Genomic DNA, 13,462 nt, shown 5'->3' on the forward strand with positions numbered 1-13,462 from the left:
GTAAATTTCTTCTGTTTTGACAAGAAAAACATTTCATTAGCTTTTCCCACTTCAGGGTAAAGCACTTCCACATTTTTCAGTGTGAATCTAAGTACACATTTTCCTTTGCATGTCTAGTTGTATAGTTTGACGTGCTTTTCATGAATACAATAGCATCTATGAAATATTTACATGCCATCTATTCCTGTTTCAGGAAGCATTGTCAAATGATGCTCAAGGAATTATTCAACAGCAGAAAAAGAAAATATCCGTGGATGAAATGATGCGTGAGACCCAGACCTTTATAGAGAAAATTCGATTCCTGGTTGATGAGGTAATTCACTACCAACAGAGAACTTTATACAGGTCCCAATGTCTCAGTAAAATCCCGAGCTCAGTGCCAGCTACCTGAGGATGCCCACTGCTCTCCATCACCCCACTCACTGCTTGCAATATTGGAAATGTCCCTGTGGCCAGAGCAGAGTGATCAGGTGAAGCTGGATGCGCCAGATGTGCACTTGCATGCTAAGTTCCATGGTGAGATTCAGACAAAAGTAATGATGAAGCAGGGGCAGGCAATTATTTTGGGTGGAGAGCTGCTTAACAAGGTTTAGTGAGCTGTTAAGGGCTGCATGGGTAGCCCCCCCCTTGAAGGTTGCCCTGCCCCCCTGGCTGCCATCTTGGGACCGGAAGTCCCACCCCTAACACCTGACCTTTGCTACTGGAAGCTCCTTGCTGTTATGTGCAGTGTTAGCTGGAGCCAGGCACCAGCATCCCCCCTGCTGCTGTTGCTGCCTCCTCTCTCTGCGCACCACGGGGGGAAGGTTGGAGGGGTCCCCATACTCCCCACCCACCTTCACACCCACACCCTGCCCACCCGAGCTCTGCACCGCTGCCACCCACATGCAGCTCCCCCCAACCCCACCACTTCCCTGCCTGCTGCCTGGAGGGAACGGGATGCCGGGGAAGTCTGCAGTAGCAACCCCACCCAGTGCTGCCTAGGTCGGGCCTTTGTGCTTACGAGGGTGGGAGCAAAGCATAATAGTATATGTTGGGAGCGAATGTAGGCACCTCACTCCTACGCTTGTGTGAAAGGGCTGGGTGGGGTTCAATTCATTGGGGGCCACTGTGGGCCAGATGAAAGTGCCTGGTGGCCTCCAGGCTGTATTTTGCCAACCCCTGATCTAGAGCAAAGAAGGGGCCTTAATGAAAGGTCCATGATGGAAGAGCAGGATCTAGGGCGTCAGTTTTGCAGTTTGCAGCCCTCTGTCTGCCATATAGCTGTGCTCTATGAAGCCTTAATTTTCACTACGGATGAGGGGTGGAAGAGGTGGGTCACCCAGTGGATCTTTAATTATATGGATGATCTTTGTCTCTGAATCTTGCACCCTCACACTGAAGATGGTAATGAAGGAATTCAGTTACAACAGTAGCCAATGCTGTTATTCCTCTTCCAAGCTGCTGCTAGTGCTTGTTCAGTCTTGGCCTTATGAAAAATAGATCAGTGTCTACTCTTTCTTATTTATCCTATGGTCTAATGGGGAATAAGGACTAAGCCCACAGATTTAATGGTCAGAAGATAATGTGACTGGCTAGTGTCATCTGTATATAATACAGGCCCTAGATTTTCACCTAGTCATTTCTACACCATGTCCACTAACTTCTGGTGGTGCAAGGCCATCTCTTTTAGCAATAAATTCCATATTGGTTTAAAGACCTCAATCCCACATCCTTTGTCAAGATTCTCTAGTGGTTAAAAATTGTGTTTAAAAAGTTCACTCTATTCCTAGTTTGAATTTTTCTGGCTTCAGCTTCTCACTACTGTATCTTTATATTATTTTTATGTGAAAAATTAAACATCTGCTATTATAGCCTTTTCCCCCTCTGTGGGTCCTTATAAGTCATAATCAAGTCATCTACTAATCTTTTCTTTGATAATCTGAACAGCATGAGCTCCTTAAGGCCCTGTGCAAAGCTCTTTACTTCTGGCTTTGTTCAGAGACAGATTTGAATTTTGAGGCACAAACTAATTGTTTCTTTAATCTATGATCCATGTCTAATTGTTCTCAGGAGATGCTGATTTTTGCCTTGTCAAATAGTTGAAGAAAATCAGCTGTTATGAGTTGGTGTTTAACACAAATTAATGATGGTTGCTTGTAAAAAGAGCATCACTCATTAGCTTAATGTTCAAAGCACTGAAATTCTGGTCCTTGTCATTTTAATAGCCTCAGCATACTGTGCCCGATGTGTTCATCTGGATGCTCAGCAACAACAAGAGAGTTGCCTATGCTAGGATCTCAGCGAAAGATGTACTCTATTCTCCTGTGGCTGAGCAGAGAGGCAAAACCTGTGGGAAGATTAAAACCCATTTCCTGAAAGTAAGTCTGGAACATCAGGATCATTTACTAAAATGTTTTTTTAGCAGGTAACTCTTTGGAAATTGTCCTTATCCAGGTCTCATTCCAGGAATTTCATTTTAGGTTCTAGCCATCTGAGCTTCAACACGGTTTTGGGTTTGTCTGCATTAGCAAAAGCAGTGTTTTTCAGCCAGTGAACTGAGACCTCCAGAGAGTCTCACAAGGCAGTCAGGAGACTGAAGGCGCAGGCAGAAGTTATGTTTCTTGCATGATCAGCCTCTGAAAGTGCTCTAAAGCCGTGCTGTGACACATGCATGGATGCAGAATGCTTTTAATGTGGCTGATCATATGACAAATTATCCAGATCAGATGAGGGAGCAGATGAAAGCATTGCACTTCACAGCACCTTAGCAAACTTTTGTTCCCTAATGTTAATTCGTGGCAGGATTGGGGCTGGGCTGATGCAGTGCAGCCCTATCCCTGGGGCTGTCAGCAGGAAGAGAGGGGGAGCAAGCTGCAGGCTGGGGTTTGCCCAGCCTGAGCTGGAGGGGGGCGGGGGTGGATTGGAGCCCCCTCACCTTGCAGCCTCCCTGACCTTCCCCAGCTCACTACCCCTCATCCCTTCCACCTCCCTTCCTAGTGACAGCCCCAGAGCAGGGGTGGGGAGCAGGGCTGGGGGAGAAAGGGGACTCCTCAGCTGCAGGCAGGCTCCTTGGGCTCCTGTAGGCAGGCTCAATCCCCACTTCCCCTGTCTTTAGTTTTGTGGGGGGCTCTCTAAGTCATGGCACTTCATGTAAAGTGCCGTGAGTTAGAGCAGGAGCCTACACGTCTGTCAGTGCCCATAATAAAGCACTGAAAATCTGATTATGAAGTAAAGCCCCAAAATATTGCTTCTCTACTATGTGTATGCTCTGCCCCTTCAAAGTCAAGCATTTTCTGTCAAACATTTGGAATCTGCACACAAAGAGATTTTCTAAGTTTACCATTGTTATTACCAATACATTTTTATACTTATTTTAAATCAATGTAAGGATGTTGACTTTAAATAAGGAGTTAACTTGAAGAAGCTGGAAGACACTGATACACACATATACACACACACACGCACATATATATACACACACACACACACGTATATATATGCATATATATACATATTCTGTTTCAATGTTATGCGTATTCATATTTCAACTATATGTTTAGTTGAAATACTATATATTTTATCTTTACCTGTTTATCTTCTCTTCTTATACATGTCCACCATCCTGCTAAGTGATTTATTCCTTTTGTTGCTGCAGTGTCTGTCTTAAGTCCATATACATGCGTATACAGATACAATGTGTACAGCCTCACTAAATGTTTATTCTCTAACAAACACATTGCAATGCAGCCTTTGAAAACTCCGTGCAGAATTGCCAACGCATTGCTAACAGTTATGCTCAGACAACAAGGAAGCACAGTTTCAGATAGAATGTAAAATTGTTTATAGCTACAATTTAAAGTACGTGTGCATATGTGATACGTGTGTGTGTGTGTGTGTATGTATGTATGTACATGTATATGCACACATATACAGAAATATGTATAAAGTACTACAGCCTGTATGTGTCAGACAAGATGGGCTTAGTGGATGTTATATACAGAAGCAGTATGTACAGTAACAGTACACAATGAAATATCACAGAGTTGAATCACTGCCCCTTGTCAATAGCTTGATTGAAAAGCCTGAACTTACTGAAACAACAGACAGTTAGTAGCTTATTCTGTAATAGTTGAAACTATTCACACAAGCTTATCTAGAGAGCAGATAGGGTATCTAGCCTTCTTCTAGTTGTCAAAGTAGTTTGCTATGCACACCTCTAACTATCCATTAAAACCTTTCAGTGCATTTATTTTTACCATTCTTTTTAAAGCAACTTGTTGAATTTTTTCAAACCTTACATATGGGAGATGACTTCTCTTTCTATTCAAATGCTTGATTTTATTTTAATTAGATAAAGCCCATTTTAGAAGCGGTCATTTTGAACACAAAATGAAGCTCAATGAGAGGATCTGGCATAAGAATTGTTTTGGTCAATTAGGTTAAACCTCATAGGCACAGTATGGTCAGTTCTGTTTTTATCTGAAAACAAATTGTAATTGGGAAACTTGACAGAAAATCCCAATGGTGGGATGTTTCTGTTCTCTTTAAAATACCAAAGGTACACTGTGTGTGTGTGGGGGGGGGCGCAAAAAACAAAACAAACCAAACCAGATAAATAGTCTTCAGTTGTTAGAGACTTGGAAAAATAGTGCAATGTAATTATAGTCTAGTTGCTTTTATGACAAGAATTTCCTAATAATAAACAGTGTAAAATGCAGAATAAGCAGAGAAGGAATGGGAGAGAAGAAAGGAGGTCAATATTGTGGAAGTTTTTGTAAAAAACTGTACCATTTTATATGAATTTTTCCTGCCCTGCCTATGCAGTAATACAGTAATATTAAGACCAGGAGCAGCAGCACAGGAAAGTAACATCCATTGAAAAATGGACTAAAGAATGGGAAATCTAAGAGAGCAACCAGAAGAGACAAATTTGCATGTGTTTTGTAGAATAAACCAGGTTTCATGCTACACTGGGGTTGCCACTCAAAGCAGACTTTTCCAGCTAAGTCAGTTATTTTCTTGCTTAGAGTCAAGTATGTCCCACAGCCATTCTTCCTGTGAAGTAGGCATTGCGTTTGTCAGTATATTCACCAAGGACATATTCCTTGTCTAACATGCCTTGTCTAAGCTGTTCGTAACATTGAACAATTTCTCTTTCTGGCACTTGTCACTGCTGTGTGAATTTCTTCAGTTACCAGGAAAACGCCCACCAGGTTGGAACGTACATGCAAAAGTTGACACCTACCTCTGGCTTGGTTCTGTCAAGTATGCCCACGCCATTATGGAGAACTTGCCTGCTGGATATGAGACTGAAGTGCCCTCCACAGCTAGCACAGGGCACCATGGTGCCGCTGACCCTGCCTATCTGCGCTACAAAAGTAAGAGAGTACTTCTGCAGTATAGAAGCCAAGAAGCTTAAGGAGTATTAGATACAAGATGTTCTGATTTAGCAGGGCTGTGAACCTTCAAGATGTCTGCTTGAAATCATTGCATTTTCTATTTAAGATATGGTAGATGTTTTGATTCTTGGAGGCTGATTCTGGCTGCTGAGTTCAGCGTTGCTGAGCACTCACCACTTGCAAAGATGAGCCTCATGGAAGCTTCGCTTGCTTCATGGAGTCATAGGTGTTGGAGCAGGAAGGGGCCTGTTATATTATGTCGCTCCCTCTATCTTCCACTCATTCTACATTTGGTTTGCACAGCACAGATTATAGTATTTATACTGTCTAGTGTTAAATGTCCCAGAGGGAGAGGCTTATCAGCTTTCTTGGTAAAGCATATGTACCATGCTATGTAATAAATAAATGTGTACAAGAGACAGTCTGGTCAAATGACCATAGACTGAAAATTAACAGACTCGAGATAATCTTCATTTTGACACTGAAAGTGAAAATGTCAGAGAATAAGACTCAAATTTCCACTTGTAGGATGATGACAGTAACATGTCCCCATCCCATTAGCGTGTTGTTAGGCTCAGATGTTGCAAAAGGCTTTGGGCTACCCAAAGTGGATGGTAGAGGCTGGACCTCTGTTTTCATCCTCTTTCTATGCACACATGGTGTGATTCTCACAAAGTTGACGACTATATTTTTTCTTGTAATGACACAGCACAGCACTTCTTCCAGCTGAGAGCTCACATGTATCAGGCCAGGGGGCTCATCGCTGCAGACAGCACTGGACTTTCTGATCCCTTTGCCAAAGTCACATTTGTTTCACACTGCCAGACCACAAAGGTAAGTTCTGAAGGCTGCCCCATTCGTGCATAATCAAGGAATGGAGATGTCTAATTTCAGCCGTGAAAATGAGATGATAGATTAATTTTTCAAAGCCATATTGGACTTGCCATACCAAATAGGAACAGAGATCTATTTAATTGAATCCCTCATCGCTGACAGCCAGTATCATATGGTTCCATTTCCCTCTGTAAAATGTAGATAATATTTAATTAAAAACTACTAACTCCTTTACAGGGATGTTATAAGGCTTATTTCATTACACATTATAAATGGCTTCAGGATCATAAGAAATTCAATGCTGGGTAACACCACAAGCCCATCCAGCCCAGCATCCTGTCCTTTCCAGTGGACGAGAGTGGATACTAAGGAAGAAAGTACTTATGCAAGACCTGTCCAGATGGCTCTATCCTCTGCACCTCTCCCTCTCCAGCTTCCAGTATTCAGAGACCCAAGAAATCTAATCCATGGGTTGCACTCCTAACTATCATGCTGAATACCCACTGATGAACTTATCCTCCAGGAATTTGCCCAGTCCTCCTTTGAAACTGGCTAAATGATTGATCAGTCTCAAATTATCAGGTTTTGAGATCCTTATGTAGAAGATGCTCTAGAAATAGGAAGCGCTCATACAATATTAGGACAAGAGGTAACTTTTGAGGCATCTCTGGGGGTCTATCATATTGTACACTGTACCATAACGCTGTTATCCAGCTTTTTGAATTATTTTCTGTTTTTCATTAGATTATTTCTCAGACATTATCTCCTACCTGGAATCAGATGCTGCTGTTCAATAACATTGTACTTCATGGTGATGGAAAGGAAATTGCTGAATTCCCTCCAGTGGTTGTCATAGAGCTGTATGATGATGATGCAGTGGTAAACATGAAATACTTCCTGTTAAAATACATGAGCTGTCACAGGATTACTGTCTCTGAAAGGAACAGAGCCATGTTATTTCATAGGCTTCCCTAGCCAGATGCATCAGTTTCTGGCTTTTTGGAATGGAGCTTAATATTGTAGTGGGGTGCAGTCTAAGGCATAGATTTATTCTTGGCCTTCAGTTACATCTTTGCAAACCCAAGATTCAACTCATTGCTGTTCAATTCAGATCTAAAGAGGGTAATGAGTGGGAACCATTTAGAAGCATTATTTTATTTGTATGCAATTACACCGTTGTTTCAACGTGTAGACAGAGACCAAATTTACCTGGCCCATGCAAGCCTGGTGTCATCTCACTGACTTAGAGTTTAGGCGTTGGAGTTGCTGAATGGTGAACCCAGAGGTTTGGTAAGCTTCAAATAGGTTTAAAAAATTCACCTCTCTTCATTTCAGTAGCTGCCTTCCACTGTATCTTACTGTGTGCTTCATGCAGTGCTTAGGATATTAAAAGCCAGTCTCATACATCTGGGTCTTGCACATGCTCAACTGGGTCTTGAAGGCTGCTGTTAGATTTGGACTACATCGGAAAAGACTGAAGTATGTATTCTTATTTATTTAGGGTAAATCTGAATACATTGGCTCTACAGTGGCTTCTCCAGTGGTAAGACTCGCTGACCAGCAGTATGAGCCACCTAAACTGACTTATCACCCATTGTATTGTGGAAATCTCTCTGGAGGGGATCTTCTTGCTACCTTTGAGCTACTACAGGTGAGCTAGAATCGTTTGACCATTAAGATTTGGCCTTATCTAGGATAGAGATATACCTTGGCTCCAGTCCCACCCTCACTTAAGCAGGTACCCCCTTTTTAAGCTCCTTTTACACCTTATATACCTAGAGCCCAGTGTATCTGTCACACCTCTGTGTCTTGAAGTCAGAGCTAGACTTCCTGCCCTTGTTCCCACAGCTGCGAGTCCTGGTGATCGTCTGGGCCTCACTCCCCTCTCTTTCATGCTGCAGTTGTTGACTTCAATTGAAAGTGGGCTTCAGTTCTGGGAAATGGCCCTGCATGTTCTTGCTGCCCAGAGCAGCTTTTTGTGTTTGTCCATAGTCCCCCATGCCAGCTTTAGCAAAGTCCCCCGTGCCAGCTTTTCTGCCTGTTAGCAATATGGAGCTAAGGCAGTTGAGAGTGAATGAGCTGGATTTTGGTTTGGCTGCAGTGGATTTGAACAAGTGTTAATTAGTTTTCAAATGCAGGGTAAATTCTGCCCTTATTCTGGTAAGGAAGGTACCTTGCTGAGATGCCAACAAGCTACAATATTGTGTCTTTCAGTTCCTACAGGGAGTTTGCAGGGCTACTAATTAGGAGAAAAATCATTTAACTAATAAACAGAGTATTCTGGGATCAATGAAAGATGCAAAACCTGAAACCATGAGGCCATTTTGACAGTCACTTTCCAGGGTGAAACTGCACTTTGAAGCATGTGGAGCTAAATTTTGTTTTTAGTGATGTCTGTTTGATGCTTCTGAAGGGAGCTCATCATCTTTGGGGGATTTAATTGAGGACAGAGGATAGGAGAATAGTATTTTTTTCCCCTCAATTTACATTTCATCCACATTTCTAGTGAGCAAACATTCAATTTTGTTTCACTTGGCCAAAGAAAACAGCACCTTTGGCTGCACTTATCTGAACATCTCTTGAAAGCCCGATTTAAAAGCTGGGAAGTAAATATAAAAATGACCCAGCAGTTGCCATCCTCACGGTGTTTACGGTTAATCTCACCAGTTTGGAGCCTGAAGAGTCTCACGTCAGATTTTTCAACTATGTGGACAGTAAAGAACAGTTTCAAGCCAAGAGACTTTAAAACATTTGAAAGGTTTCAGTCTCAGAGGCCTGTCATGCTGGCAGCCTCACCTGTTGTCAAAGGGTTCTTGACAATACTCAGCAGAAAAATGGAAATGATAAATCCAGAATCACAATTTCACTCTGTGCTTCAGAGGCAACCAGTCACCCCTTTGGTGACATTTTGCATTAGAGTAGCAGTATCTAGGGAGAAACACTCCTTTGTCAAAATTAAGATTGTTATCCCCACAAAAGGGTTAAAATAAATTTGAATATTTTAATAGCGTTTAAGAGACTTCAAGCAACAGGAGATTAAGAGAATGACTAATGAGCACTTGCAGTCTTGATCATTTGCAGTCATTCAAGATCACAAGGTGCTTTTCTCAAGAACTAGAGATGTTTTTGGACCAGACATCTTGGAACAGTTCCCATCTGTGTAATTACTCGATTTGTATAGAAATCCTGCCTCCTCCCCCCTTGCATTAAAACTGTTGCCATTTTATTTTTAGTTATTTCACTTCGTACATAATTCACTTGGATTAACGGACTATTTTCACATCCCAAACCTGTGACATTGGTAATTTAGAATTTTGACCTCACAATTTCACAGTCCCCTGTGACTCAGAATGGGCCTCGCTTGAAATTAGGATTGTGACCACAAAACAAGCTCTGTAAAGAAAGATGTGTCCAGTTTTTTTAACCAAAATGTCTTTACTTTTATGTTTGAAATCATGTGAAAGAATAGCTTCCTCTTTCTCGGCCAGTGTCTTAACCCCCTAGCGCTCTCTATGCAATATAAACTTAACGGCCACGTCCGCACGAGCAGAGGCGTGCACTTGCAGCAGCACAAATAGTAGTGGCACAAATTTGTGCCACTACTTTGTGCTGCAGTGAATGCCCCTGTTCGAGTGGTTTACAGAGGGACACGTTGTCCTGCTGCTCCATGTGCTTCAGGATGGGGGCTGGCTGGGGCACAGGGTGCCTCAGCGTAGGGGGCTAGCCAGCATACAGCCTCCATGCTGAGGCACTGCCCCAACCCTGTGCCCCAATAGACACGTGGAGACGGGGGAGTAGACAGCTCCCCAGCTGGCTGGGGCACAGTGTGTCTCAAGACAAGGGAGTAGGAAATCCTAGTAGCAAATTTTGCCCCAGCACAGTCAAACACGCAACACGTGCAGTTTCTGGCACCGCAAAGAGGTTTGCAGCACCACAAACTGAACATGTCTGCACATCTGGATCCAGCCAGGAGGGTGCAAATCTTTACTTCTTCACATAGTTGTAGTGTGGCACTGAAGTAAAACCACTCAAGTTATATAAACGCAGTTCTATTTAGGGTTTCATAGTGTGGCAGACAGAAGATTTGGCCTATGGTCTGCTGCTAAACAGCAGCTGTGTTGCCTGCAGAAGTCAGGAATAAATTCCCCACCCCCTCACACGTTTCACTGGCCAGATGTGTTCTTTTCCATTCCCCCTCCCCCACCTTTTTTTTTTCAGAGATTGGCTACATCTGGAGACAGACCATCAAATGGGTTGGGCAGAGCTCTGAGGCGATCCAAGAAATCTTAGATTCCCGGCTGGCAGATCCTGCTCACTTTTGCAGGATCAGACTGGTTGACACCTACAGGGTGGGGTATCAGAGTGGCAGGGATGTGAAGGCCACAGGGAGCTGATTTGTTTTCCTCTGCACCATGGGGTATGCAGGCCTGCTCAGAGCATCGGGGTATATCTTATCTATTGAGTACACTTGTGACGCGGGGACCTCAGGCATGGGTGATGCTCCAGTTTCTCCTGTTCTACGGCATGCAACAGCGTATGGCTCTGAGGACTGAAATGCTGAAATCTAACTAACTGAGTTTAGTTGAGGTACACAGGTATAATTCTGTTGCCTGTTATATAGAGAAGCTCACACTAGCTGATCTAATGCCTGTTTCTAACCTTAAACTCCATGAAATCTAATAAACAAGGTGCTTTGGGATTCATATAGGTAAAAGGCAAAAGGTAATTCACGTTTATAGTGTATATAAACGTGAATTATTACTGTTAGTTTTATTATTGCCATCACTTCTTACAGCAGAGCAATGACTAGGAGATATATTTTACACCCTTCTGTTCTCTGCACCTACAAGGTACTCAGGAAAATATCTCTTCTTCCTTATGTTAATTGAGCCTCCTACACAGCAGCACATATCAGTACCTAAAAAAGACAGATGACACCTATTTAAAAGAACCAATTCACAGGTCCCCTGGTGATGGCAGCTGATAGTCTTAACTTTTCAGTAGCAATAATTTATCTTTGCAATTATGAAGTGTCTTTGACAAGGCATTGCTGCTTCTTACCATCTATGTCCTTTTGTTTGTAGAGAGTGTGTATCACAATACAGCCCATCTGTTTGATCTATTTGCCCAGTCCCTTAGTTAACCTGAAAACACTTCACATCTTATCCTCTCCCATATCCACCTCTTCATGTATTGTAATGAAGCTGAGCACAGTTGCTAAGCAAGACACAAGGTAATCTGTAAACTAGAAATTCATAGTCTGTTTTAGTAGAGAAGAGATCCTTCTTAAAGAGATCAGTGCTCTTTTGGCATAGCCTAACCAAGTAAAAGCAAAGTTCTGCTAAACCAGGCAGCATGTAGGTCTGCCTTATAGACACTTGGGAGGAAGGAAGGGAACCAAACAACTCTTGAAAACTTACTGTGGGTTGAGGAATAAAAATGCAGGGAAATGGGAGACCCAGAGCATGGTGACAGGTAAATGTCATTCAACTAAGTGAATTCTTCAAGTCAATGATAATATACAAATATTATGACATCCCTTCCACCTACCCCCCCACCCACACATACACACACAATCCAAAATAGGTATATGAGGTAAATATGAATATCAGCCTCTTTGCCCATCCCAAACGTGAATACAAACATGTGAGCTCACTTACAAGAAACACAAGGGCTGCCTGCATCCAGAGTCTTGGTGGGATGCTGTATAGAGGGAGGACTCAGCCTTGACATTTCCAAGGCTTGGTTGTTCCCAAACACGGCATTTCTACTTTGACAAGTCACCCCTGTTATGCCAGACTTTGTGTGACTTCCAGGTAGAGTTAACAGAGCCATGATCACCTTAAAAGATGGTTAAATAATGTTGTCTGCTGGATTTTTTTCTAGACTGTTCTTCTGAAATAGTGGCCAGTATATGATTCCATTCACCCCTTCTTAGTTTTTTTTTCAATAAGAACCATAGTTAAAAGAGTATCATCTTTTGACAGCCTTTTAGTTAGTATATTATTAAGTATAATTACTCAGGGCATGTAATGTGTTCCTTACAGCTGATTATGGTCTATCAAGTCAAGGGAGACACTTTCTGGAGAGCTGCCTGAATACATGCTGTTGAACATAAAATGATTTCTCCCCTTGAAATCTTTGCCCTGTCTTTCTCGTGATGCAAAGCATTTTCTCATTGTTGCATTTACATGACAATTCTAGTCGTTGTGAAGTGCTCTATTCTATGCACAAGTCACAGGAAGCTCTGAGCAGATCTTTATTTCTGCACAGACCAGTAAGAACTATCAACCGTTTCATTCTTAGGTTCCTGATTCTGGTCCCCAGAGCCTTCCCGCATTAGATCCACCTGATGTTAACCAGATTTATGCAGTTCCAGCCAACATCCGGCCAATTTTAAGTAAATACAGAGTGGAGGTAAGTGGCCAAAAACAATATTTTAACTGTTTCAGACTCTCAGATGCCTACGTTGTCATAGTAGGCCACAAGGTTTAGCTGTGCAAGCTTTTTATTTAGCCACATAAGTAAAATTCCACGGGATTGTGAAAACAATTCAGAGGGCCAGGTCAGGTAGGGGCCCTGAAAGCTATGGGTAACTTGCCCACTGAGTTTGATCTTGAAAATAACTAGGGCCAGATTTCAGCTATAGCTTGTCCATGTTAATGGGGGCCAGCTTTTTTGGTAGCTGTGCCACAGACAAAACCTTACACCATCTCCAAGTGCCAGTCCATTCCCTTTCTCCTGCCCAGTCCCTCTGCTTTCCACAGTCTGCCCAATATGTCACTGTATTCCCTGCTCCCTCCCTGATCTGCCACGTGCCACACACAGGTTTCCCTTGCTATTTGTGGCACTCATGCAGCAGATTAGCTACCTCCATCATCTAGATGACCTTAGTTCTCCACCAAGGAGTACATTAACATCAATTACCCTCAAGAAAATATCAAATCAAACTCAACGCAGTCATTGGCCAGCTCTAGGCCTGTATTTCTAGTCCTTTCTAGACACATCACCCAGTTCCCGGTAAAATAGCAGCCCTCCTACATTAGGCTTCTTAAGGGCTCACACCAGGCACTTGCTCTTCTCACACTTGAACTTCTTCCCCACTCAAAACTCTCCTTGCTGCCTCCATTTTCCAAGCCCCTTCTAAAGGAAAGCTGCATCCTCTGAAGGTCTGCCTGCTGACTCAGTTACCTGCACATATCTAGATGTAGCCATGAGACCTAGTTGAGCAGGGTAGCTGCTATTATCCT

At 42.7% G+C, this 13,462-nt stretch overlaps 1 protein-coding gene across 1 annotated transcript in view; it reads left to right on the top strand.

The window, feature by feature from the left end:
• The window catches only part of FER1L6 (fer-1 like family member 6), a 126,594-nt gene that overhangs the window by 66,039 nt on the left and 47,093 nt on the right, over positions 1-13,462 (top strand). Inside the window, exons 17-23 of the mRNA XM_019519545.1 lie at positions 194-313; positions 2,205-2,357; positions 5,171-5,357; positions 6,088-6,212; positions 6,957-7,091; positions 7,714-7,863; positions 12,519-12,629. Coding sequence (XP_019375090.1) covers positions 194-313; positions 2,205-2,357; positions 5,171-5,357; positions 6,088-6,212; positions 6,957-7,091; positions 7,714-7,863; positions 12,519-12,629 — 981 coding nt within the window. The remainder of the gene's footprint in view (positions 1-193; positions 314-2,204; positions 2,358-5,170; positions 5,358-6,087; positions 6,213-6,956; positions 7,092-7,713; positions 7,864-12,518; positions 12,630-13,462) is intronic.

The sequence above is a fragment of the Gavialis gangeticus genome, unplaced genomic scaffold (genome assembly GCF_001723915.1).
Source record: "Gavialis gangeticus isolate Ggan-Ray unplaced genomic scaffold, GavGan_comp1, whole genome shotgun sequence".
NCBI lineage: Eukaryota > Metazoa > Chordata > Crocodylia > Gavialidae > Gavialis > Gavialis gangeticus.